General features: G+C 62.2%; 3 protein-coding genes across 6 annotated transcripts; all 3 read left to right on the top strand.

Moving 5' to 3' along the window:
* Positions 1-5: 5 nt before the first annotated feature.
* On the top strand, positions 6-3,447 carry MRPL12 (mitochondrial ribosomal protein L12). Its single transcript, XM_048323701.1, has 4 exons — positions 6-299; positions 404-484; positions 598-732; positions 3,150-3,447. The coding sequence occupies exons 1-4, from the start codon at positions 21-23 to the stop codon at positions 3,264-3,266; spliced, it is 612 nt and encodes a 203-aa protein (XP_048179658.1). The 5' UTR covers positions 6-20; the 3' UTR covers positions 3,267-3,447.
* Positions 3,448-4,252: 805 nt separating this feature from the next.
* On the top strand, positions 4,253-11,287 carry SLC25A10 (solute carrier family 25 member 10). Its single transcript, XM_048323925.1, has 11 exons — positions 4,253-4,379; positions 7,393-7,512; positions 7,601-7,715; positions 7,795-7,843; positions 8,176-8,217; positions 8,509-8,552; positions 9,033-9,103; positions 9,209-9,301; positions 9,537-9,614; positions 9,722-9,778; positions 10,260-11,287. Exons 1-11 carry the CDS (start codon positions 4,290-4,292, stop codon positions 10,359-10,361), a joined length of 861 nt encoding a protein of 286 aa, XP_048179882.1. The 5' UTR covers positions 4,253-4,289; the 3' UTR covers positions 10,362-11,287.
* Positions 11,288-12,284: 997 nt separating this feature from the next.
* GCGR (glucagon receptor) lies at positions 12,285-22,844 on the top strand. 4 transcript variants are annotated; one of them, XM_048323921.1, is made up of 14 exons: positions 12,293-12,593; positions 19,197-19,355; positions 19,638-19,734; positions 19,931-20,038; positions 20,251-20,372; positions 20,471-20,577; positions 20,668-20,821; positions 20,983-21,142; positions 21,218-21,278; positions 21,511-21,580; positions 21,733-21,821; positions 21,900-22,038; positions 22,146-22,187; positions 22,254-22,844. In XM_048323921.1, the coding sequence occupies exons 1-14, from the start codon at positions 12,534-12,536 to the stop codon at positions 22,545-22,547; spliced, it is 1,662 nt and encodes a 553-aa protein (XP_048179878.1). In that variant the 5' UTR covers positions 12,293-12,533; the 3' UTR covers positions 22,548-22,844. The 4 variants fall into 4 exon arrangements, with proteins under 4 accessions (XP_048179877.1, XP_048179878.1, XP_048179880.1 ...); XM_048323920.1 differs by having other exon boundaries at positions 12,285-12,593; positions 21,733-22,038; XM_048323922.1 differs by lacking the exon at positions 12,293-12,593 and adding an exon at positions 13,214-13,348 and having other exon boundaries at positions 21,733-22,038.
* The last annotated feature ends 1,152 nt before the right edge of the window (positions 22,845-23,996 follow it).

Raw genomic sequence — 23,996 nt, 5'->3', positions numbered from 1 at the left:
TTCGGTGTCCTGGGGCCGCCATGCTGCCCGCCGCGCTGCCCGCCGCCCGCCGGGCGCTGCTGCCGCCGCTGCTGCCGCCGCCGCTGCTGCCGCCGCTGCTGCCGCCGTGCCCCGTGCTCCGCGGGCCCCCCGCCGGGCTGCGGGCACTCGGCACCAGCCCCGCGCGGCGCTCGGAGGCGCTGGCCGGGGCGCCGCTGGACACGGCCGCCAAGGAGTACTCGCCCAAGGTGCGGCAGCTGGTGCGGGACATCGCGGGGCTGACGCTGCTGGAGGTGGCCGATCTCAACGCGCTGCTCAAGGTGGGTGCGGGGGCGGCCCGGCCTGACCCGGCTCATCCCGGCTCGTCCCGGCCCGGCCGCGTGCGCCGCCTGACCGGCCGCTGGTGCCGCTGCTCTTCCCGCAGGAGACGCTGAAGATCCCGGACGTGGGGGTGATGCCCGCGGCGGCCGCCGCCTCCCTCCTGCCCGCCCAGGCGGCTCCGCAGGTACCGGGCGCTCCGGGAGGGGCGGGAGCGGGGCCCCAGGGACCACACGCGCGGTGGCGGGCGAGGCCGGTGGGCTCGGCCGCGGGACTTCACCGTGCTCCGGCTGCTTCCAGGAGGAGGAGGAGGTGGTCCCGCTCAAGAAAGAGAAGACTCATTTTACTGTCCGGCTGACGGAGCTGAAGGCCACTGACAAGGTGAAGCTGATCAAGGAGGTGAAGAATTTCGTGCCAGGAGTGAACCTCGTACAGGTGAGGAGGTGCTGCCCCAGGCTGTGGTGTGTTGCCCCCAGGTCCAGCAACCTCAGCTCTCTGTTCAAAAGGAGCCTGTATTTGTGTGTTCAGAAGCACAGTCTGCCTGCGTGCATCTCAGTGCAGCGACGTGGGGAACAGGATTTGGTTGTGCCTTTGTCTGGCATTTTCCCTTGTCAGGAGGAGGCTCAGAGCAAAGGACTCAGAGACGTCCATGCCCGCCTTAGCTTCTCCAGACCTGAGAGCTGCTGTGAGCTTTCTTGCAGAGCTCGGGAATAACCAGCATCCCACACTACAGCTGGATTTGGCTTGCCTTTCCCAAGGCCAATGTATTTCTGAAGTTAAATGAGCTTCTCTAATTCACACATCTTGCAATCCAGGCTTCCAGCTCTTTTCATTTTATAGGTGATGCTGCTTCTTTCCTGGGAGGATACGGGCCTCAGCCCTGGGCAGTGTCTGAGCTCAGGCCCTTGACCTGGGATGTGGGCTCAGCATGCTGGGTGATGAAGCTGCTACTGCTGAAGCATGTAACATGCTGCACCTCTCCACAGGGTGATCCTTCCATGTCTTGGGGTCAACAGTAGCACTTTCCAGTATTCCCGCTGCAACGTTGGGCATTGCAGTGTCTGCTCCAGTTGTAGCCCAGGGGAGCAGAAGTATTTGCAAATAATCTTCTGACCCATTCTTATTGCTGCATTGCAAAGCCAGCAGAGAAAGTCAGTGGCACAGGTACAAGTTTGGCTGTCCCACGGGGATAATTACCTGACTGTCAGTGTGGTTCCTCTGGAAGTTGTTAATCTATTATCGGTCCCAAGCAAACATGAAAATACCAAACTCTGTAATGGACACAATCAGCAGATAATTAACTGGGGAGCTGATGCTAAATGAGCTTTGCTTTGCATGTGGCACCTGTTGGATGAGCTGTTTGTAGGTGCCAGTTGTTGCAGGCAAACTCAGGTGTGATGTACCCATGCCCGACACTTCGGGTGAAACACAGACACAACACAAAGTTGTGGAGGTTCTACCTGCAGAGGCTGTGTTCAAAGTAGAGACAAAGCACTTTTATTGTAAATTTTACTGCCATCCAGTCGAGGTGTTTTTAACGAGGTTTGCAGGGAGATCTGCCCTGCCTGTAGAGTTGCTGATAGAATGGAGGGAAGCACAGCTAGTGATTACTTTGGGCACTGCTGGGACCCAAACATCAGTCCTGTGGCAGCAACTGTTCGGTGAGACAGGTGCGTGATCAGCACATGCCAAACCAAGGCTGGCTGCACCTCAGGAAGCTCACTGGGAGCTGCTCAGCAGATGCTGACCCTCTGTCACCACCAGCCCTGGGCTCCACCTGGATTGGGAACACACTGCGTCTGCCCCATGGTTGCTGCTACATGGGTCCCACTTGGCTTGGGCTCCGCTCTTGTTCCCACTGAACACCAGGAACAGCTGCTTCTCTTGACCAGGGCTGCTGTAGAATGGAGTTACACCTTGGTGAGCAGGGTTCAGAAATGAATAACCTGTGTTGTGTTTCCTGTCCTCATCGCAGTGAGCCTGAACAGGCTCCTGTCCAAATCCTGTCCTGGTGAGCAAAGGCATTTGTGCCCTGCCGAGCACCGCCCGCATATCTGTGCCTTCTAACCCCAGCAAAAAAAGCATTTTTCTGCCACCACAGATATATAGGCATTGAACCCAGCAGGAATCAAAAGGACAAAACCTTTCTGCCAGCACAGCGACCAGTCCGGTGGGTGCTAAAGCCCCGCAGTGCTGTGGCAGAGAGCTGCTGCGTGTAAGAGCAGCAGGGGCTTGTCCTCCTGGGCTCGCTTCCTTCTCTATAGTAGCACTGCAGTAAATTCTTTAAATTAGCTCAATAGTTTTTCACCTTGCCTTAAGTATTGCAGTGCTGCTTAGTACCAGTAGTTTTGCTTTAAAAGTCCCTAAAATGTCAAAATACTGTGTTGTCAAGTAGTCTGTGCTGGGGCTCTGTTTTAGCCAGTGCAGCTATGTCCAAACCCTGTACTGGCCTCCCCTCCTGCTGGTACAAGTATGTGAACCAAAACATTGGCCCCGAGCAGAGCCAGCCCAGCGCCAGGCGGACGCTGCCTCAGCAGGTCACCGCATGGGCTCTGCCTGCACCCACACCCACGCAGGCCAGGGTGCACATCAGGGAGCACCACGCACGTGGTGGAAGGAATTGAAGAGCAGTGAATCGCTGGAAAAGGTTTCCCAGCAGACGTGCTGTCGCTTGCGGTCAGGTTTAGCTGCCTTCTGGTGGGATGTGCCATAGTTCAAGTGTAAGTCTTGGGGTTTGTACTGGTCAGTGAGTTTCCATGGTTGGCTTAAGCAGAGGTCAGGATCATGGCTCTAAATCCAATAATCCAGTTAGTGAAAGCCAGTTTACAAGCCTCGTACTTTGTCCCTTGCAGGCAAAGAAGCTGGTGGAGTCCCTTCCGCAGGAGATCAAGGCGAACGCCTCCAAGGAGGAAGCAGAGAAGATCAAAGCAGCACTAGAGGCAGCAGGAGGGACTGTTGTTCTGGAGTAGTCTCACCACGGAGAGACTGGTGCTACAGCTGCTGCCCAAGCCGGGCTCCGGACCTTTCCGAGTGCATGTGGCACAGTGGGAGTACTCTCCCGAAGAATGCTGTGTGGTTTGGCAGAGCTGCTACTTCCTGCCATCACCATGAACTCTACCTTATAAATATCAAAAAAAACCTGTAAAATGATTCATCTTTCTCAAATGCTGATTAACCCCATGCTCCCCATTTCATGGAATCAGAATGGCTTAGGGTGGAAGGGAAAGATCATCGCATTCCAGCCCCTTGCTATGGGCAGGGACACCTTCCACTAGGCCAGGTTGCTCCAAGCCCTGTCCGACTTGGCCTTGAACACTTCCAGGGATGGGGCAGCTATGGCTTCTCTGGGCAACCTGTGCCAGGGCCTCACCATCCTCACGGCCAAAAATTTCTTTTTAATATCTAGTCTAAACCTACTCTTGAGTTTGAAGCCATTCCCCCTTGTCCTGTCACTACATGCTCTTGTAAATAGTCTGTCCATCTTTCTTGTGGGCTCCCTTCAGGTACTGGAAGTTTGCACCAGCACATCACCCACCTCCTTACACTGCCTTTTGCTGATGGTCTTACCTCTGCTAACTATTAACAAGAAGAACCCACTTCCACAGGTTCTGGAGGTGCATGAGGGGTGGGAAAGAGTATTCTGGAGCTGCTGATTATCCCTGCGCTCCGCGTGTGCACGCTGGTAACGCTGCCGTTTGTACCTGTGCATCCCCCACCTCTTCACCCTGCGTTTTGCTGATGGCTTCATCTCCCCATTAATTACCCCTGTTAACTATTAACGGGACGAAGCCACTTCCATGGGCTGGAAATAGAGATGTGTATGGGGTGGCAAGGAGGACTCGAGCCTGCGGTTGCCGCGTTCGCCGCAGGCTCGGAGATGCGAGCCCCGGGCCCGCCCCACTCCCTTCCGGTACCGGGAGGGGGCGTGGTTTAACGGAAGGGGGCGTGGCCTCGGTCCGGTGAGGGCGTGGCTTCTGGCAGAAGCAGCGCCCATGGCGGAGCGGCGCGTTTCGCGCTGGTACTTCGGCGGCCTCGCGTCGTCCGGGGCCGCCTGCTGCACCCACCCCTTGGATCTGCTGAAGGTGAAGAGGGGACACGCCGGGGCGCGGCTGTGACGGCGTGGGGAGGCGCTTCAGGGGGATGGAGGGCGAGTGTGGGAAGCGCGACGCGGCTGTGAATGATTGCGGTGGTTTGGGGGGAGGCTGTGAGGGGTTGGGGAGACGGTTTTGGGGGCTTGGTAGTTGTGAGGGGTTGGGGGGACGGTTAGGGGGACTGGTACTGGTTGTGAGGGTCCCGGAGAGGGTGTGACAGGATGAGGAGAGGGTTAGGGGGATTTGGGACTGGCTGTAGGGGTCCTGGAGAGGCTGCGATGGAGTGAGGAGTAGGTCTGAGGGTCCCGGAGCGGCTTTGGGGGGTTGGAAGTGGCTGTGAGGGGGGAGGGAGGCGCTCCGAGGGTCCCTGGAGCGGCTGTGGGACCGGCTGTGAGGGACTGGGCTGCAGCGGGGGAGTGGCTGTGAGGGGACGGGGAGCGGGTCTGAGAGTCCCGGAGTGGCTGTGGGACCAGCTCTGAGGGACCTGGCTGTGGGGGGTGCGGCTGTGGGGGAGAGGAGAGCAGCTGCGAGGGTCCCAGAGCAGCTTTGAGGGGATGGTGAATGGGCCGGGGGGAACTGGGAGTGACTGTGAGGGTCCCGGGATGGCTGCGAGGGGATGAGGAGCTGCTCTGAGGATCCCGGAGTAGCTGAAGGACTGGCTCTGAGGCACTGGGGAACGGCTGCCTGAGGAGGGGAGGGAGTGGCTGTGAGGGTCCTGGAGCCACTTTGAGGGGATGGGGAGCTGCTCTGGGGTTCTGGGAAGCAGGCCTGAGGGTCCTGGAACAGCTGTGAAGGGATAGGGAATGGCTGTGAGGGTCCCAGAGCAACGGAGGGAGCTGGAAAACAGCTGTAGAGGTCTGAGGAAACGGCTGCTGGGGGTCACTTCTGAGGAGCTGATTCGTGGCTGTGCAGGAACATGGCCCTGGGCCCAGGGACAGGGCTGAGGGGTCACAAGACCCAGCCCAGGGGCATGGGCAGGTGTGTGGGTGAGGGATCTGGGGAGCTCGGGGTGCCAGCTCTAGGAGCTGTGGAGGGCGCCTTGCCCAGCCCTGCCTGGATATGGCAGTGGCTCTGGGGCTGGCAGTGTTGGACACTGGCCCACTGGGCTCTGAGCCCTCCGGCCAAGATGTCACCTAGGCGCCACAGATGACCTGGCATGCCTGCTCCCGCACAAAGCACGCCGTGCGCAGCCCTGTGCTGCCAGCACCCACGGATGGGGCAAGTGCCAGCGCTGCCCAGAGCCTTGTGTGCTGGCCAAGTGGCGACGAGCCTGGCAGTGGAGCAGGCTGTGGGTGGGGAGGGAAGAGCCAGCCCAGGACAGGGCCTGCCCTTCCCGGGGCCATGCCTGTGGGTGAGGCTGGGACAGACACCCCCTTCCCACCCCATGGCATGGAGGGAGGGGAACATGTTCCAGGCATAGGCCCAGGAGAGGAGCCAGCCCTGGCAGGGGGGTGCCGCCTCCCCAGTGCTCGGCCTGTTGCCTCGGCCAGCTGGCCCCGTCTGCCCAGTGGAGGTGGCTGCCAGCCCGTGGGAGCTTGTGTGGGATGCCATGGCAAGGCGCTAAGAAAGGGAATTAGTCTGACACCTGCGTCTAGGTCTGTCTCTGAGCCAGCATGATGGCTGTGACGTTTGGGCTGCATCCCCATGCTGTCCTGTGTGGATGTGCAGCCCCTGCATTCCTGCAGCTGCGAGCAGCACAGCCTATCTGGCTGGTTTTCCCAGAGGGTTCACGCCTGAATATTGAATACAGACCTGCCTTTGGCCAAGAGTCCCCCTACAGCAGAGGCTGGCGCCAGGCCTGGGGAGGCACAAGAGGCCTCAGGGTCTGGCAGGGCAGGGGACGAAGGGCACTTCACTGCACCTCTGGACCTTGGCCCCAGTGAGAGGCCCTGGCCAGCCTGCCTGGAGAGTGCTTGTGCCCTTAGGCCAACTCCGTGCAGCCACGGGCCACCCACGGGCTGCTGGTCCTGCAGCAACCAGCAGTGACCACAGCCTGGCCAGCCCCTCCCATGCCTGCCTGCCTGCCCTTCCTGCAGCCCTGAGACTGCAGGCAGTGGGCCATGTCCCTGCATGGCTCTGCCTGCCCTGCCCACTTCTTCTGCCCCATGCTGCTAACAGCCACAAGCTCTGGTCCCTGACGTCCAAAATCCACCTGTGGGGATTGCAAGCAGGCCCCTGCACCCCTGCTGCTGTCCCATGTGGAAGACAGTGGCTGTTCCCAGCGTCCTGCAGTGTGTCCCATGACCCAGCTGTGCCACGGCTTCTGTAGTGGGAGCTGGGCCTGGTCCCCTGACAGCAGCCCTTTGCTCTCCTTATCTCCTGGGGCCTTTGACCCACATGTGGTCTCTGCAGCACTCGGAGCATGCTCCAGCACCAGCCGATACAGCTCCCCTGTCCCAGCCAGATTCCCTGCCTGTTGCCATTGCCCCTGGTGATGGTAAGAAGCATTGGGCTGCCACAGGCGGAAAGGGGAGTGCCTGGCCAGCTCTGGGGTTCTCTTCCTGCCTGTGTGATTCCTGCATTCCTGGGGAGAAGGGGAAGTGGCCTGCTGCCTTGCGTGGCCATGACTTCATCAGCCCAGCTGCATTCCTTTGACCAAACCCACACTGGGGACTTGCTCACTCACGTACTGCTGGACACACACACACCTTCCACCAGCACAGCACCCCCCTGCCTCACGGTGGCTCAGAAGAGCAGGCGCCACCTTCACCTTGGGGCCGGCTGTTGAGGGCAGGGCCTGGGAGGTGCTGCAGGCAGGTGCCTGGGCACTCCTCTTTCCCTCACTGCCTCCACCCCTCTGGTGCCAGGCTGGGCCAGTCTGGTGTGGGGTGTCCAGAGCTATTGCTGTTGGCTCAGGTGTGGGGAGCCCGGAGCTATTGCTGTTGACTCCTGTGCAAGTGCTGTTAACCTGACACATGCTCAAATCCACACCTGCTCCCTGCTCAGTGTGCTCCCATCCCTACCCAGCCTGGCGCTGGGCTGACGCTGCTGCGCTCTGCCCCAGGTCCACCTGCAGACGCAGCAGGAGGTGAAGATGCGGATGATGGGGATGGCAATGCATGTGATCCGCACCGACGGCTTCCTGGCTCTCTACAATGGGCTCAGTGCCTCGCTGTGCCGGCAGGTGAGTGCACAGAGCTCCTGCCGCACGTGCTGCAGCTGACCAGCTGCCCTGTGCCAGGGACACAGTCGCTCATTTCCCCCTCATCCAGATGACGTATTCCTTGACTCGCTTTGGCATCTATGAGACCGCGAAGAACTACCTGGGCCAGGGCAACCAGGGGCCTCCCCCTTTCTACCAGAAAGTGCTGTTGGCTGCAGCAGGAGGTGAGCCAGGCAGTGGGGCCCTTGGCTCTGGCTCCCTCAGGATGGGTAAGACCCTGATCCAACTCTTCTTTGGCCACAGGTTTCACTGGTGGGTTTGTGGGGACCCCAGCGGACATGGTGAATGTCAGGTCAGTTCTGTCTGCACGACCAGGGCTTTTGGCCTGTGCATGACGGCATTTGGGGTGGTGGGTGGTGCTGGGGTGCTCCCGACATCTCTCCTGGCCAGCCTGCCCCACAGTCAGTGAGCCAGGAGCTCTGTGCCCAGGGTGGCCAGAGCTGTTCTGCCTTTTGGTGACAGCCCCCAGCCGTGTGTGACCCTCAGGGGGAGTGGGACTGGGGGCAACTTTCTTGGCCCTTTGTAAACGGGCAACACAGTTCCACTGCCCAGGGCTGGGGTCCCCAGTGCTGCAGGGGACAGTGGATACCGGCTCCCCCTCACCTGCGGTGCTCTGCCTTCTAGGATGCAGAACGACATGAAGCAGCCGCCGGCTCAGCGGCGCAAGTGAGTGAGGGGCCAGGGCGAGGGGCGCTGGGGCAGAGGGGTGGGAGGCCCGGAGGGGCCGTGGGACAGCGCGGAGTGGCCGGACGGGACCGGCGCTCCGGGCTCCGCGTGGCCGCGGGGGGGCAGCACCGCACCGGCGGCACGGCCCGAGCGCCCGGACCGGGGCGGTGGGGTCGGGGCCGGGGCCGGGGCCGCCGTCCCGGGAGCCGCCGGTGCCCGGGGGGAGCGGCGGGGCTGCCGCCGTGCTGGGGAGCCTCGGGCCCTGACCCCTTCCCCTCTCGCTCCTTCCAGTTATTCCCATGCCCTGGATGGCATGTACCGTGTCCTCCGGGAAGGTGAGGCCGTGCCAGCCGCGTGGGTGAGCCTGCTCCAGCGCCCTAGCAGGCAGGGCTTACCCCGGAAGTTCGCTCAGCCGGGGCAGGGAGAGGGGCCGGGGGATGCCCTTGGGGCTGGGGGAGCCCAGGGGAGTGGAGGGTCTGGCGCCTCCCCATCGTCTGGCTGGGGCAGGGGCTGAGCAAAGTCTGGCAGGGCCTGGCAGCCTGCACACGCTTGGTGGGAAAGGGTGACCTGCTCGGAGCTGCAACAGAAAAGCGCAGGAGGGTGGAGCAGGTGGAACAGGGGATGAGCAGAGGCAGGGAGGAGGTCACGCTGTTTTGAAGGACTCCCTACTCCTGCAGCCTGTTTGCTATGGTGTGCTTCAAGCAGAGCTGTGTGAGGAGCTGGGGACACAGACTGGGCATGGAAGGAGGCTCCAGGGGGAATGGAGTGTGAGTGATGGCAGAGAACTGTGCTGATCCAAATCTGTCTGTCTACAGAGGGCCTGAAGAAACTCTTCTCAGGAGCATCGGTGGCATCCTGCCGCGGGGCCCTTGTTACTGTTGGGCAGGTAGGACAGCTCTGCTGGGCAGTAGGTGACTGGGTTAGGGACTAGGATGGTCCCTGCTGTGGCAAAGAAGGGGGAACATGTCACTGATTCACCATGTCTCTGCAGCTTTCCTGTTATGACCAGGCCAAGCAGCTGGTTCTCGCAACTGGATTGCTGTCAGACAACATCTTCACTCACTTCCTGTCCAGCTTCATTGCTGTGAGTAGGGCCGGGGCTGTGGGGGCAGAGCTGGGGCTGGGTTTGCCTGCAGCCAGGTTCAGAGTGTCAGGCTGGGGCTGCCAGAGCTGCCACTCTGGGCTCGGTGGAGCAAGGCCGGGCACAGTGGCTCCAGGAGGCTCCTGGCCTGGGGTCGGGTCCCAGTGTGGCTCTGAGTCACTCCAGTGACCACAGCAGTTGCTGGTACCAAGTTCTCCTGACTTGGCTGACTCTGCAGGGTGGATGTGCCACATTCCTGTGCCAGCCCCTGGATGTGCTCAAGACCCGCCTCATGAACTCCCACGGAGAGTACCGGGTGAGTCACCCACCTTGCCCACCTTGCTGCTGCCTGTCCTCCTGTCTCTGTATGCCAGCCTCTGGCTCCCAGCCCCTCCCACTTTATCTCTCACCCTCTCACTTCAGGGTGTCACCCACTGTGCCATGGAAACTGCCAAGCTCGGACCTCTCGCCTTCTACAAGGTACCTGGCTGGGGGTGCATGGCATGGGGCAGGCTGGCCCGAGCTGGGAGCAGAGGTTCTGGTCCAGAACAGTCCTGGGGCGGGGGGCCTTTCAGGCTCTGCTGTGGCAGCCCAGCTGCTTCCTGCATCAGGCCTTTGTCTGCTCAGCCCGGGCTTGGCCCCAAGGTATTGCAAGCCCTGGCCTCGATGGGACTCAGCCTGAGTCCAGGCACCACAGCTGTGGCCGTTGCACCCATGGAGCTCCCAAACAGCAGTGCAGGTGCTAGCACTGATGTGGGGAGCACAGGGGTTAGCACATGGTGCTGAGACCTGTGTGCACTGTGATGGCCATGATGTGACAGCACCTGCTCTGCAGCCCACAATATGTGCCTGGCTAGTGCTGACCCACACCTGCCCACGTGTGCTGCTGCCAGGGTTGAGCTGCTGAACAACCAGTGGCAGGCACACACTGACTTTCCCCCTTCTTGCTGTCCCCTTCCAGGGCTTCGTTCCTGCTGCTGTCCGGCTCATTCCTCAGACCATTCTCACCTTTGTCTTCCTGGAGCAGCTGCGCAAATATTTTGGGATCAAAGTGACCACCTGAATCAGAGGGACCAGACCCTGCCTTGCCCCAGGGGGGAGAGCGTGTGGGTCACTCCCAAGATCCCAGAACCCCTCTCTGCTCTCTGGGGCCAGTGCCATTCCCCCTCCTCTCGACTCCACTCCTGTGCCTTGCCAGCACCTGTGGCCAACCCCCACCCTGCAAATTTGTCTCTCCTCTCACCCCCATTCTCAGCATCTCCACCTCTGCACTACTGCTTTTGGGGGTTTTTGTAGGTTTTTTTTTTCTGTCTTCCCACTGCCCTACTGGCCCTGAGTTCTGTCCTTGCCCCCTCCCCAGCCTTGTCCCTGATGTGCCCCAGAAGCAGGACTGTGCTGTCTCAGGGAGTAGGGAGATCAAATGCCTGGCTCTGTACCTCATCTCAGAGCCCATGGGGCTGGGGGGGCTGCTGACCCTGTGGCTGTGGGGCTGGGGCTTGGGGCAGTATGTGAGGCCATGCCCTCCTTCTGCCTTTAGCCCCCGTGCTCCTCCCTAACCCCAGCACAGCTTGGACCTCCTGCCCTGCTCCTGGCTTCCCACCCTCTGCTTCTGCTTGGCCAAAACTCCCCAGCACTGCTGGCTGCTGGGCTTTTCAGGGATTGTGCCTCATACCAATGATGGTGGGGCACAGGGCCTGGCTCTGGCAGGGCCTGGCAATGGCTGCTCGGGGACCCAGCACTCACTCACCACAGTGCGCCTACACCACACTGCATCTGGCCTCTGTGGGGGCATCCCCTCCCACCACTCTGCGGCTTCACTCACTTCGGGGCTGGGCAGACCCCCACCCCTCACAGCCCCTCACCCCACACTTCCCCAGTGTGTGTGAGCACCAGCCCCTCCACCATGTGCAGCCCTGTGTGTGCTGGCCCCAAGGAATCAAAGAACTGGAATATCTGAGACCTTAATGTATAATAAAGAGTGAATGTGCACAGGGCCTGCTGTCCTGTTAGGAGGGGAGAGATGCCACACCCCCTTTCATTGCTGAGGGCTTGGGCTGGGAGCTGAGCCCCCCAGAGCTGAGGGAGGGTAGCAAGGCTTGGCCCCCGGCGCTATGCCAGGTAGGGGGTCTTCACCTCTCTCCGTGCCCAGCACCCCTGGCCCTGTGTGCAGAGGGAGCTGTGGGCAGACTCCACCGCCAGGCCTGCGCCAAGCTGTGCCCGGTCTTAGCTGGACAGCAGCTCCAGGGTAGGGCTGTGCCGAGGGCGCCTGTCACCTCTGCGGGAGCTGCCTCCTGGACGTGACACTAATTGGGCTCCGGCAGACTGAACAGAGGCAGACTGGCACAGCAGAGCAGTGAAAGCTCGTCACCTTAACAAGGCCTAATGATGCTAACTGGCATCACCACCCTGGGCCTATGCCCAGCCCCAGCAGAGGCCATGGGCAGATGAGCGCTCAGGGAGCTGGGCCTTCTCCTCACAGGTAGCTGGGGGCTGCCCTGCCAGGCTGTGCTTCTTCATCCCCCAGGTCCCTGCACTGCTTCTGGGGCTAATGGGTGCTGCTGTGTGTCATGCAAAGGGCCAGCATGGAGCAGGAAAGTGATGGAGCCCCATGGCCCCCCAGCAGCATAGAGCCCTGCTCAGGCCCGTGATGGCCGGTGGCAAGGGCATTCCAGCTGGGCTGTGGTCCCACCAGCTCCGCCAGCCCTGCACTCCTGGTGCGTGCATACCCTCTCACCACATCCCTTGTGGCAGCTGAACTGCAGCAGTCACACTGCTAGGACAGCATGTGCCAGACACAGCCGCAAGCACAGCGCCCACAGCTGCAGTGCGAGGGCGCTGCTTATCTCTTGGCCATCAGAGAGCGTGGGGCTGGCAGCAGCAGCCTGCGGCCGTCTCTGTGCTGGCTTCCCCCTGGTCCCGCCCTGCCCTCTGCCAGGGCCCCAGCAGCTGCCTGCAGGGGCTCCCCCAGGACACGTCTCTGCCCCCAGGAGGTAGGGCTGGGAGCTGCCAGTCCTCCCCCAAAGCCCCCATCCTAGCCTGGAAGGGTGCCGGGGCCATCTCCAGCGGGGCAGTCGTGGGTCTGATCCCCGTGCAATGGCAAGACACTCGCTGGGCTCCTCTGCCCACACCCACGGGGACCTCCAGCCAGCGGCGGCGGCGCAGAGTGGGACCCCGACGGAGGCAGCTGTGGGGGCTCCGGGGAGCCGGGGCTGGGCTGAGTGAACTACCGGCGTACATGCTGCCTGCACCAGTGCTGCCACGGCCGGCATGGCCGACAAGTCCTGCATGGTCCAAGGTAAATGTGTTCGTGCCGGGAGGCCGGGACAGGTCACCCCCCAGCCGGGGGCTCCCCCTGATCCCTCTTCAGCCCCAGCCAGGCGGTCCCGGTGCGTTGCTCTTTCTGGGCTGTGTTTACCTGCAGCGGGACAGCGGCGGCAAACACCGACCCGTCACCGCCGGCGGCGGCCGGAGCGCGGGTGTCGAGGCGGCTCGCGGCGGCGCGGCCGAGATCCGTCCGGGTCGCTGAGGGTCCGAGCAGCCCGCGATCCCGCGGTGGAGCCGCCAGCTCGGGGCACGGCAGGAACGGGCGGCGCGCTGGGACCGGGGAAACCTCCCGGGGAACGGACCCCCGGCCCGTTCCCTCGGGGCTGGCTCGGTCTAGTTGCCCCCGCCGCTCCGCCCGTCCCCGCCGCCGAGACGAGCCGGTGCCCGGGAGTGGGGCGGAGAAGCCGGCGACGGGTGACCAAGCGGCAGGGACATCGTGGCGCTCCCGCACCTCCCGGGACCGACCGCCGATGATGCGGGGGGCAGCGCCGAGCACTCGGGCGGGGCTGGGGCACCGGACTGTGCCCCCCTCGTGCTGGCGGGAGGAGCGGGGCGGCGGGACCCGGCTCCGCGCCCGTGGTCCCTCCCCCCGAGCCGGTCCCTCCCCCTGAGCCGCCGCAGCCGCTGCCGTCGCGGCTCCGCGAAAGTTTTCGCCAAGCGCGCTGGACCCGGTCCCCGCCGGTCCCGAGATGCGTTCGGGAGCCGCCGCGAGCCCAGCCCCGACAGGTACGGGGAAGGGAGGGAGGAGGGCAGGGAGCGCCCATAGCCGCGGTCTCGGAGCTCGGGATGTCGCACGCCCCGTCGCGGGGATGTGGATTCGAGTGACGACTGCGCGACCCCGGGGCCACGAGTTGAGCCCCGGGACCCAGAGCAGCAGCTCCCAGAGCCGCCCCGATGCTGGGCGCCGGCCGCGGGGAAAATGAACCCCTCGGTGACGGGTGTTCTGGGCCTGAGATCCCAGCAGGGCTGTGCCCGCTTCCCGTCCGAGCGCTGCCGCTGGCGTCCCTGAGCAGGGGCTCTGCCGTCAGGCTCACAACACCCCTGGGCTCTGCCCTGGCTGTGGTGAGCCCTCGGCCAGTGATACCAGCTGAACTCCGTCGCTTTGGAAGTAATTCCCGGAGCAGCCCTTAGTCGGGGTAGGACGCGCGTGGTCTCCCTGCTGTGGGCACAGCAGTGCCCGTAGGTCTCCTGCCCAGGGGCCGAAGCAGGGGACACTTTTGCCAGTTCCCAGCTCTCCCCAAGCTCTCTGGGTGTTACGGGGGCCTGGTGCGAGTGCCCTTTGTGACTCTGTCCCGAGCTCTGCTGTGTCAACACGGTGTTGGTAAATGGCTTTGTTTAACCAGGACATGTCGGGTATGTGACCTTGCCGTCCTCCTGGTTGCAAGTGCATCTCCAAAGCTGCTGCAGGTCCCCTTTGCCCGGCGCTGCACTTCCCTCGGGGTGGTGAGGGAAGCAGGGACCGCGGGGGTCAGCCTGCTCCCCTCACAGAGAACGGGCTGAGGACGGAGCATCTGCTCTGCTCAGCCCTTGCCGTGCATCCCGCGGCACAGCACCCTGCCCCATGCAGCGCCTGACGCGGGTGTCCTGACCCACACAAATTCAGTGATTGCCCCTGTGATTTTGTCTGTGCATCAGTAGGAAAATTTAGGGCCTGCAGGACCCCTCGTCGGCATGTTAGTGCTGCCCCAGCTGTCAGCTCCTGTGCTTCCCACCAATCCTTTCCGCACACTGCGGTGCATATTTTTTTTTATGTTCTGTTGCCTAGAGAGGGGAAAAGAGAAAAGGCTGAACGGAGAATAGGCAAAATGCGGATTAAAAATAGTTAATGAAAAAATGTGACCACAAACCCTGATCAGCAGCACAAGGCTAAAACCAGCCACTGAGCACAGTATCTCCATGCACCTCGCTGTGCCAGGCAGGGTCAGGGGAAGCCGGACACAGGGGAGATGGGATGGCTGCTCAGCTCCGTCCCCCTGTGCTCCACCACTGCATCCTGCTTTGTCCTGCATCCTCATGGCCAGAGATCTGTCCTTGTTTATCTACCCCAGCACTGGGGTCCAGTGCACATGCCTGTGCACAGCAAGTGCCAGTGGACGGCTGGACATGTGTGCCCCCTGCAGCACCCCCTGCCTTGCTGGGGCTGGTGTCTGGCTGTACCCGGGGCTGCAGATCTGCTGGTCTGGGGAGGCGGGTGTGGAGCTCCCAGTGCAGGGGAGTGTGCGTACTAGCCTGTCTGCACTGACCTTTTCCTAGGCTTTTCCCAGCCCTGTGCCTCCCCCGTGACATGCTAACCACACGTGTCACACCGTGCCTCTTGTGCCTTCCTTCTGTGTTTCATAGGTTTTCATGCAACGTGATGAACAAAAACACCCCTTTCCTTGAGCCAGGGATGAGGTGCTGTGTGGCTCAGCATCCCCTTGCCAGAGGCAGCTGGGCAGCAAGGTCATTTGGCTGCTGCCAGGCTGTATCATGGTCCGTCTTTGGTGCAGGGCAGCTGTGCAGGTGTCCCCTGACCATGCCTTGTGGTGACTGGGTGGTAGCGGAGGTGATGCTAAGAGCATTTGTCCTCTTTGCATCCTGTGCTGCTGTTGACAAAAACACTGTCAGGGCTGGTTTGGATTTTCTTGGTCCAAGGTGATGCAGAATCCAACATCACTGGTGCCTGGTGACGTGGGCTCTCTCCATGTGCCGCTGCTCGGGGCTTCCATGTAGCAATCATGTAACTCTGTGCAAACAAGCCACAGTCTTGCAGCACAGGGACTGTTCCAGGCTGCTCAGCTGCTCCTCTGCTGCCAAAGCTCCTTGTACTCAGTTCTCAAGGAAAGAATGGAGAAGGGGAGTAGGAAACATCCTCAAGCTTTGGGCACGGACACAGGGCAGGGACAGTGCAGGACAGACCTCCTGGGCCTCCCTGCCACGACCATCTCCCCTAGCCTTGCCCCACTTGCTGTGGTCCTACGTGGAAAGTGGAGCAGCATCTGCAGGGCCAGGCTGGCATTGGCATTGCATCAGCTCTGGCCCAGCACTGTCCCCTCCCCTGCCAAGTGCCAAAGCCCCTGCCGTGCTGGCATGTAGCTCCAAGCTCCAAGCCAAGCCAGCCGTGGAAAGCACTGCATTAGCGCACGGGGGGCTAATCCCTGTGTGCAGAGGCCACACAGCCCCCACAGCTGCCTCCAAGCCAACAGGACTGTGCTGGTTGCAGGGCTGTGCTCACAGGAGCCCAGGTGCCCACCCCACCAGAGAGGCAGGAGTCCTGCGGGACCAGGGTCTGGGGGGCTGCACCAGCCTCAGAGCACTTGTGCAGGGCTGTGGCTGTGCTGAGGTGCTCCCAGGTCACGTTGCAGATGCCCATGAGTGTCCCATGGAGACTTTACCAAGCCACTGATCCACGTGACTATCAGCTGCAGTGATCCCAGATGTGGAGCTCATTCTCTCACACGTGCAATGGCAGCAAAGCCAGAGGGGCTGGGGTGGCAAAATCCGCAGGGGAAACTGACCACGGTGGCATGAGGAGAGAGTCTGTTCCTAGGCAGGGCTGGGCATTCAGCCAGCTGTGAGGGTCCATGCTGGTACAGAGCTGCTGCAGGGTGGCATGGAGGCTGCACACCCACCAGTGTGGAGCAAAATCCCAACACAAGCCTTTTTCCATCCGTTCCCTATGTCTTGGTGCAATGCCATGGCAGCAGTGCACCCAGGTCCTCAATTTGCCCTACACCCTGCCCGGGCTGGCCCCCACCTCCTGGGGCCAATGGCAGCTGCCATGAGCTGCAGGTCAGCTGGGGCCACAGGGGCACCAGTCAAGGGGAATGGGGGTCCTTGCTTTGCCCCTGTGGCTGCAGGGGTTGGCACTGCTGTCTTGGGAAAGGCAAATGCAGACACCAGCAACAGCCCTGCTCCCACCACCCTGAGGACATATGATGGTGCCTGTGTCTGTCCCCTCTGGCCCCCAGTGCTGGGGCTACCAGCAGTGGTGTTGCACGTAGCCATCCCAGTGCTGGCTCCTTGTTCCTGCTCTCCTGGCACAAGGTCTCTTCTTCATGGCTATGGCTCCAAGTGGAGCCATACTGGGTGTTTAGAGCCTGGGCTCCATGGGGGTCAGCAGCCACAATGAACTGTGACATAGGAACATGCCACATTGTCCAATACCAGCATGGGGCAAAAGTCCCCTGGACACCCACTGTCATGCACTGCAGCCCCTCACTGGCCAGGCACCCTCCACCCACTGCCCATGAGCTGGTGTGGTGGGGGATCCCCCAAAGCCTGGAACCAGCTGGGGATGAGGTGCCAGGGCAGGGAATGTGGCACCGGGAGCCAGCTGGGCACAGCAGAGTGAGAGGAGGTGGTGAGGATGTGGGGCCAGGTCCCTTGTTCAGTGCTGCCTCTGGCACCCAGGCTCAGCTGAGAGGGGCTGCAGCACGACCAGCTGGTAGAGCCTCTACCCCAAGCACTGCAGGCACTGCTGCTGGGCAGTGCCAGCTCTGGGGAGGTGCTTGTGCTGCCTGTGGTCCCATCCACCCCAGATCCTGCTGTTCCACTACACAGAGCCACTGCTCCCTCTCTGCCATTGCCCACTGGCACCAGACCAGGGAGAACCTGGTCCACAGCTACTCCTGCATGCCCACATCTCTGCTGGAAACAGCCCCCTCCCTGTCTGCAGGACCCCTCGTCCTGTGGGTAGCGGGGATCCGGCATGGTGCCATGGTTGTGCAGCACCACAGGCAGCTGGGGCAAAGGGCCTGGGCAGGGTGAGGGGGAAGACCCGTGCTGGGGCGAGGAGCATGACTGGCCCCTGTGCCAGGACCCCTCACCCAGTGCAGTCTGCCCGGCTTGGCCACAGTGGGGCCAGGGCTGGGGAGTGGCTGCCAGATGGGGGGAGTCCAGGGCAGAGGCCTCCCTGCTGCTAAATCCCACTGCAGCAACTAAAAATAGCGACACCTCTGCCCCAAAGTTGCTCCCTGGCTACGCAGAGGGGCTGGCAGCAAGTCAGTGTGACCCATGGACCGGGAGGAGCATTCCCAACCAGGGCAGGGACTGATGCTTGGCCAGGGACAGGCACTGGGATCTTCCCCTGGGACTGGGACATGGGTGGCAGTGGGATGGGACAGGTAGGGATGATGTGGGGCTAGAGGGGGGCACAGGGATGGTGGGATCAGGCTAGCAGGGGGACAAGGACAGGGACGCTGGCATGGGGGTGTGGGAGGAAAGAGACAAGGTTCCTGAGGTGGGATGAGAGGGGGACTAGTACCGGGATGCTGGTGGGGCAACAGTGTTGCTGGAGTGGGGCTGGGGTGATGACAAAAACAGGGATCCTGGAATGGTCGGGTGGCTAGTGGGCACCCAACAAAGGTCCCTCTTCACAGAGCCCACCCAGTGAGAACTGTCCCAGGAGACAGTTCCCTCTGTCCTGGGACTGGCTAAATAAGGCCATCGCAGGTCCTGCTCCCCGAGCCGCATCTGGAGCCCCATGCGCTGATTAATGAGCTTCTCCGGCAGCCACTTGCGACATGGCAAGTGGGTCTGCACGGATGGAGGAAACACGACTTTCCCAGGGATAAAAATAGGCACAGGCAGAGCAGCGAGCCCTGGGAGCAGAACTGATTGGGGAGCACGACACTCTGGCTGGTGCCCGGGGGAGCCCAGGGGCTGGGGGTGATGCCGTAGTGCCTGTGGTGGCACTGGCACTGCTGTCCATCCCATCCCCCCCAGCTCAGCTGCCCTTACCCCACACAGCCGTGCCATGACATGGGGCTGCTGCCAGAATGGGCCCTTGTGGGAAGAGCCGAAATCCTGCTCAGGAGCCCCATAACCGGCTTAGGGGGATGGAGGGAATTATGGCACCTCGTGAGCCACGGTCTGTGGGGCAAGGCCCCACGTCACTGGCTGGAGCTGGGGGTGATGGACCCACAGGGGCACAGCCCAGCTGAGCTTGTCCTAGAGCCACAGCAGCCCCACAAGCCAGGATCCCTGTGGGTTAATGACCAGTGTCCCCATCCCTGCTGGCTCCCATGCTGTCAGTGGCCCCCTGCCCACTGCCATCCACAGTGGGTGCTGCTGCCAGACCATGGCTGGGTGTTAGAGGCCCAGGCATGAGAGACCATGGAGACAGGGAGAGCCTAGGTGCCAGCCTCTGCCTGAGAGGATGCTCAGGTGTGAGGAGGGGTCCCTTCTGCCATGGGCATCCTGCATTCTCAGAACTTAGCAATGATGCAGAGCCGGGTCCCAGCAGCACTGTGGGGAAGCACCAGCCCAGGTTTTCCGTGGGGGTCTGAAGGCAGCACTGCTGCTGCACTCCAGCCACACAGGGGCTGAAATTGGCTTGGTGAGCAGAGGGCCTGCACAGTCACTGTCCCAGTGCCATCCCGGGGAGGATAATACAGGTGCTTGGTGTGAAAATGAGAGAACAAATAGCTGAATGCGGACACCAAGCAGGGTCGGGTGAGGACGGGGACAGGAGTGTGGCACCATGACCGGTGCTGGCTCTGTGCCTGAGTGGCCCCCTCCAGCCACACCTGCCACCAGCCCCGTGTCCCCCAGCTCTGTCCCAGGAGTCCCTGTGACTGGGCATCTTGCACAGGGTTGCCCACATGCCAGGGCCATCACCGCCAGGGTGGAGAAGCTGCTGAGGGCCAGTAGAAAGCCGTGTGCCCTGTGCTGTGTCCCATGCATGTGGTCCAGAGGAGGGATGTCCCAGCCACGTCTTCTCACCCTCCTGGTGCTGCTGCTCTGTTGCCAGGTAAGGGTGGGCTGTCCCACATGAGGGTGCTCTGCCCCATGCTCAGCCCGCTACCCACGCAGGACTACCACTGATCCACCCCATCCCACTGCAGCCCCTCACTGTGGCATGTGGTACAGCAGCTGATGCCCCTTTCTGCCTGCCCTGCTATCACATGGCATGGCATGGCATGGTAGCCTGCACTCGCCTGTGGCTGTCCCCAAGCCAGGGTCACTGCCTGGCACAGCATAGTGGCCCCTATGAGCAGGACACGTGATGGGTGATGCTCCCCGGTGTCCCCAGGGTCCCTCTGCCCAGATCACAGATAATGTTGTTGAGAGATGGAAGGAATACAGCGAAGAGTGCCAGCGCAACATGAGCCGCCTGCCTGCGCCCACAGGTCAGTGCCTGCGGGGGGGTCCAGTGGGGTTCTGGTGGGATGGGATGGGGACAGGGTCCTATTGAGATGGGAATGGGGAGGCAGAGCCGATGCAGTGTCCCAGCAGGATGGGGCACAGAGCAGAGGGGCCAGTGGAGATCCTGGCACCCAGAGAGAGGGTGGGACCAAAGCGCCACCAGCTCCTGTCCTTCTGCAGAGCTGGTCTGTAACCGCACCTTCGACAAGTTCTCATGCTGGCCCGACACAATGCCAAACAGCACAGCCAGCGTGCCCTGCCCCTGGTTCCTGCCCTGGTACGAGAAAGGTAACAGCTGGGAGGCACATGTGCGCATGCACCTATGTGGTGTGTCCACACGTGTGTGCCCCTGTGTGGTGTGTGCCCATGCTGTGTGTCCACACGTGTGTGCCCCTGTGTGGTGTGTGCGTGTGCTACTGCAGGTGGTCACACCTGGGCCAGTGCACGCTGCCTGCGGGGGCGATGGGGCTGGCATACCCCACCATCCCCTCCCCTCACAGTGAAGCACAGACATGTCTTCAAGACCTGTGGGCCAGATGGACAGTGGGTGACAGGGCCACGGGGACAGTCCCTGCGTGATGCCACGCAGTGTGAGCAGGATGACGAGGACCTAAAGGCGCAGGTGGGCAGACCTGGGCAACAGGGGTGTGGGAGTCCCTGCCTGCCCCCCTGCCTGCCCCCCTGTCTGCCCCTGCCCTCACTCGCTCCCTCCTCTTCCAGGAAAAATTTGCCAAGACCTATGGCAGCTTCAAGGTGATGTACACTGTGGGCTACTCTGTGTCCCTGTGTGCACTGCTGCTTGCCCTGGCCCTGCTGCTGGGCTTCAGGTGGGAGTTCGGGCATGGCTGTCCACAGGGTGGGCAGGTGGAGGCGGGGGGTCCGTGCGCAGGCATTGACAATGGCCCCCACATCTGCAGCAAGCTGCACTGCATGAGGAACTACATCCACATGAACCTCTTCGCCTCCTTCATCCTGAAGGGTGTCTCTGTGCTGGTCATCGACGCCCTGCTCAAGACCCACTATAGTGACAAGATCGACGGCTACAACGTGCAAGTCTGGCTGAGCGACGAGGTCAGTGCGCACTGGCAGGGACAGGGACAGGCAGTGCTGGTGGCGCTGGGGGTTGGCTGGTCTGGGGGCACTGGTGAGACTGGGGTCTGGTGGCACTGGTAGGGCTGGGGGCACAGGCACACACACAGAGGCAGTGCTGCAGCCCTGACCCCTGCCCACAGGCAGCTGCAGGCTGCCGGGCAGCCACGGTCTTCATGCAGTACGGCATCGTGGCCAACTACTGCTGGCTGCTGGTGGAAGGCATCTACCTGCATAACCTGCTGGTGGTAGCCGTCTTCTCCGAGAGGAGCTACTTCACCCTCTACCTGTGCATCGGCTGGGGTGAGTGTGGGTGGGCTGGCCCCCTGACCCTGTCCCCCACTGTGCCTCACCTGTCCTCTGCCCACATCCCCTCAGGGGCGCCCATGCTGTTCCTCATTCCCTGGGTCATCGTGAAGTTCCTCTACGAAAACATACAGTGAGTACCAGCTCCTGCTGCTGGCTGGAGGGGGGCACAGGGCACAGGTAGGTTCATGTGAAACTGTAGGGATGTTGTGATGGCCCTGGCGAGACTCCACACCATTGCCCGTGCAAGGAGCAGGGTGCTAGGCTTTAGTGCTGGTTTGGTTCAGGCTGCCAATGCCATGCCAGATTCCAGCAGCTGCCTGGTCAAGGGGCTTCCTGGCAGTCCCCATCCCTCCACTCTGCAGGTGCTGGTCCACAAACAACAATATGGGCTTCTGGTGGATCCTTCGCTTCCCTGTGTTTCTGGCCATCCTGGTGAGCCCACTGCAGCCCCTTTTTGGCATCTCTCTCACAGGCCCAAGATGGCTGTGAGAGGGGCTTCTGAGGGCAGGGGGACAGAGCTGTCCTGTCAGCCCCTGCCTCTGGCCCTGCCTGTGCTCCTGATGGCTCATGCCATTACATTGCAGATCAACTTCTTCATCTTCATCCGCATCATTCAGATCCTTGTTTCCAAGCTCCGTGCACACCAGATGCGCTACACTGACTACAAGTTCAGGTGGGTGCTGGATGTGGCTCGCCCTGCGTTCCCACGGTGCACACGCATGCGTGTCCACCTGGTGACCCCATCCCACAGGCTGGCCAAGTCCACACTGACACTGATCCCGCTGCTGGGCATCCACGAGGTGGTCTTCGCCTTCATCACAGATGAGCACGCCCAGGGTACGCTGCGCTACGTCAAGCTCTTCTTCGACCTCTTCCTGAGCTCCTTCCAGGTGAGCCCAGCCCTCGCAGGATCAGCCCTCCATGGGAAGACTCAGTCTCAGGAGGGACTAGACTGAGGTCTGGTTATACACCTCACGCCTCTCCTCCCTCTTCCCAGGGGATGCTGGTGGCCATTCTCTACTGCTTTGTCAACAAGGAGGTGAGCAGGACAGCGGGGGCACGGGCAGCAGGGGCATGGGGTCACACTGACAGCTGCTGCCCGCAGGTGCAGGCAGAGCTGCTGAAGCGGTGGCAGCGCTGGAAGCTGGGGAAGGACCTGGCTGAGGAGTACAAGCACACCTACAGCCATGCACCCAGTGCCCGCAATGGCACTGGCAGCACCTGCGAGAAGCACCAGCTGGTGAGTGGCTGCGCCAACGGGCTGGGGCGCAGCCTGGCCCCCCACCCCAGCTCCCAACACCCCGAGAGGTGTGGGCGCAGCACTGGCGAGCACCTCGCTCTGGGGGGCCATCACCACTGCTATGAATTTCCTGAGACCACGGCTGAGAGCCACTTCTGAGCCAGCAGGCAGGTGGGAGGGCTGTGCTGAGCCGCTGGGATGCCGCCGTCCCCTGCCCTGTCCTCCCCAGGTGCTGGTGAGGGTGCTGCACTGGACACACGGACAATGGACACAATGAGGCAGGCAAATGGGACCTGGACCCCTGGAAGGGGGAACTGTGGCGTCAGGGGGATCTGTCGGGGTGGGAGTTTGTCCTGTGGTGCTGCCCTCGTGCGCCTTCGAGTCCCTGTGCACAGTGCTGTAATTTATCTGTCATATCTGTAAATAGGTGTGGGCCCGTGCCGGGCTGCAGGGCCAGCTCCGTGTGTGCCTCTCTGTGGGCTGTGGGGACTGGGGACATTGGACATGTGTGGACTATGCTCCCAAGCACCCCCACAGATGATGGCCACAGCCATGGATGGGGAGCTGAGTCACCTGGCAGGAATGGGCTGCACCAGAAGACAGCCCCACTGCCTGCCCCACTGCCTGCCCCACGGTGCCACACCAGTGAGTGGGGCAGACATGCAGCAGCAGCCGCTGCAGCGCTGCCGGTCGGGACTCCGGCTCCCCCAGCACGCGCTTTCCTCTGGCCGCTAATCGGCTCTGTCCTCTCGCTGCCAGGAGCCCTTAATTAAATCATTTGGCTCTGCCCGCGGCACCCCCGCTCTCCCGGTCGCTGGCCCAGGCCATGGCCGGGCAGCAGCCGCCGGCAGCGCTGAATTCGGTGAGCAGCAGTGGGGTGTGGGGCTGCAAGACCCCTGTGCCGGCAGGCCGGGCTGGCCGGGGCGGGGTCACAGCGGTGCCCTAAGAGGCTTGTGCTGCGCACATGAGCGCTAAGCCCGGATGCCGCAGCTTTGGGAACCACAGTCGCCTGGTGTGTGGAGATTAGGCCGGTGCTGCTCCCCGGCTGGATTCACCCTGCCCGAGGGGTGGCGGCGGGACGGACAGCCGCCCTGCCATGACCCCCACCGCCCACGGACCTGGCCATGGGCACTGTCCGTCATCCATCACCCCGCCCCGCCTGGCCCCGAGCGGGTGACGGTCCCCGGTTGTCCAAGCCCCGCGCATAGCCCGGCACAAGGGCACGTGCTGAGCAGGGGGTGAGAGTTGGAGCTGTGCCCCGGCAGCCGCACACAGTAAACAGCAGCACCGCGCAGGCGGCCGCTCCTCGGTAAATCCCACCCTGTCGCAGCATCACCCGCACCACATGGCCGCGGCCCTGCCACCCACGCCAGCCGTCAGGAGCCACGCTGTCTGCTGCGGGCGGTGGGGTCCTAGAGCACAGCGAGGCATCAGCAGGGCTGGCGTGGCACGGGGAAGGAAGCCATGGCCCAGGCCACGCAGAGCTTGGCTCCGGCAGCAGAGCTCAGCCCAGCACACAGTAGTTTTCCTCTGTTTACTCGACAACTTGCTGTCTGCTCCGGCCGAGCAGGACCCGGCGCCCAAGAGCCAGTGCAGTGCTGGCAGCGG

Source organism: Corvus hawaiiensis, chromosome 19, assembly GCF_020740725.1.
Source record: "Corvus hawaiiensis isolate bCorHaw1 chromosome 19, bCorHaw1.pri.cur, whole genome shotgun sequence".
Classification (NCBI taxonomy): domain Eukaryota; kingdom Metazoa; phylum Chordata; class Aves; order Passeriformes; family Corvidae; genus Corvus; species Corvus hawaiiensis.
Note: the sequence above shows the minus strand (reverse complement) of the source record. Positions and strands in the feature narration are given on the sequence as shown.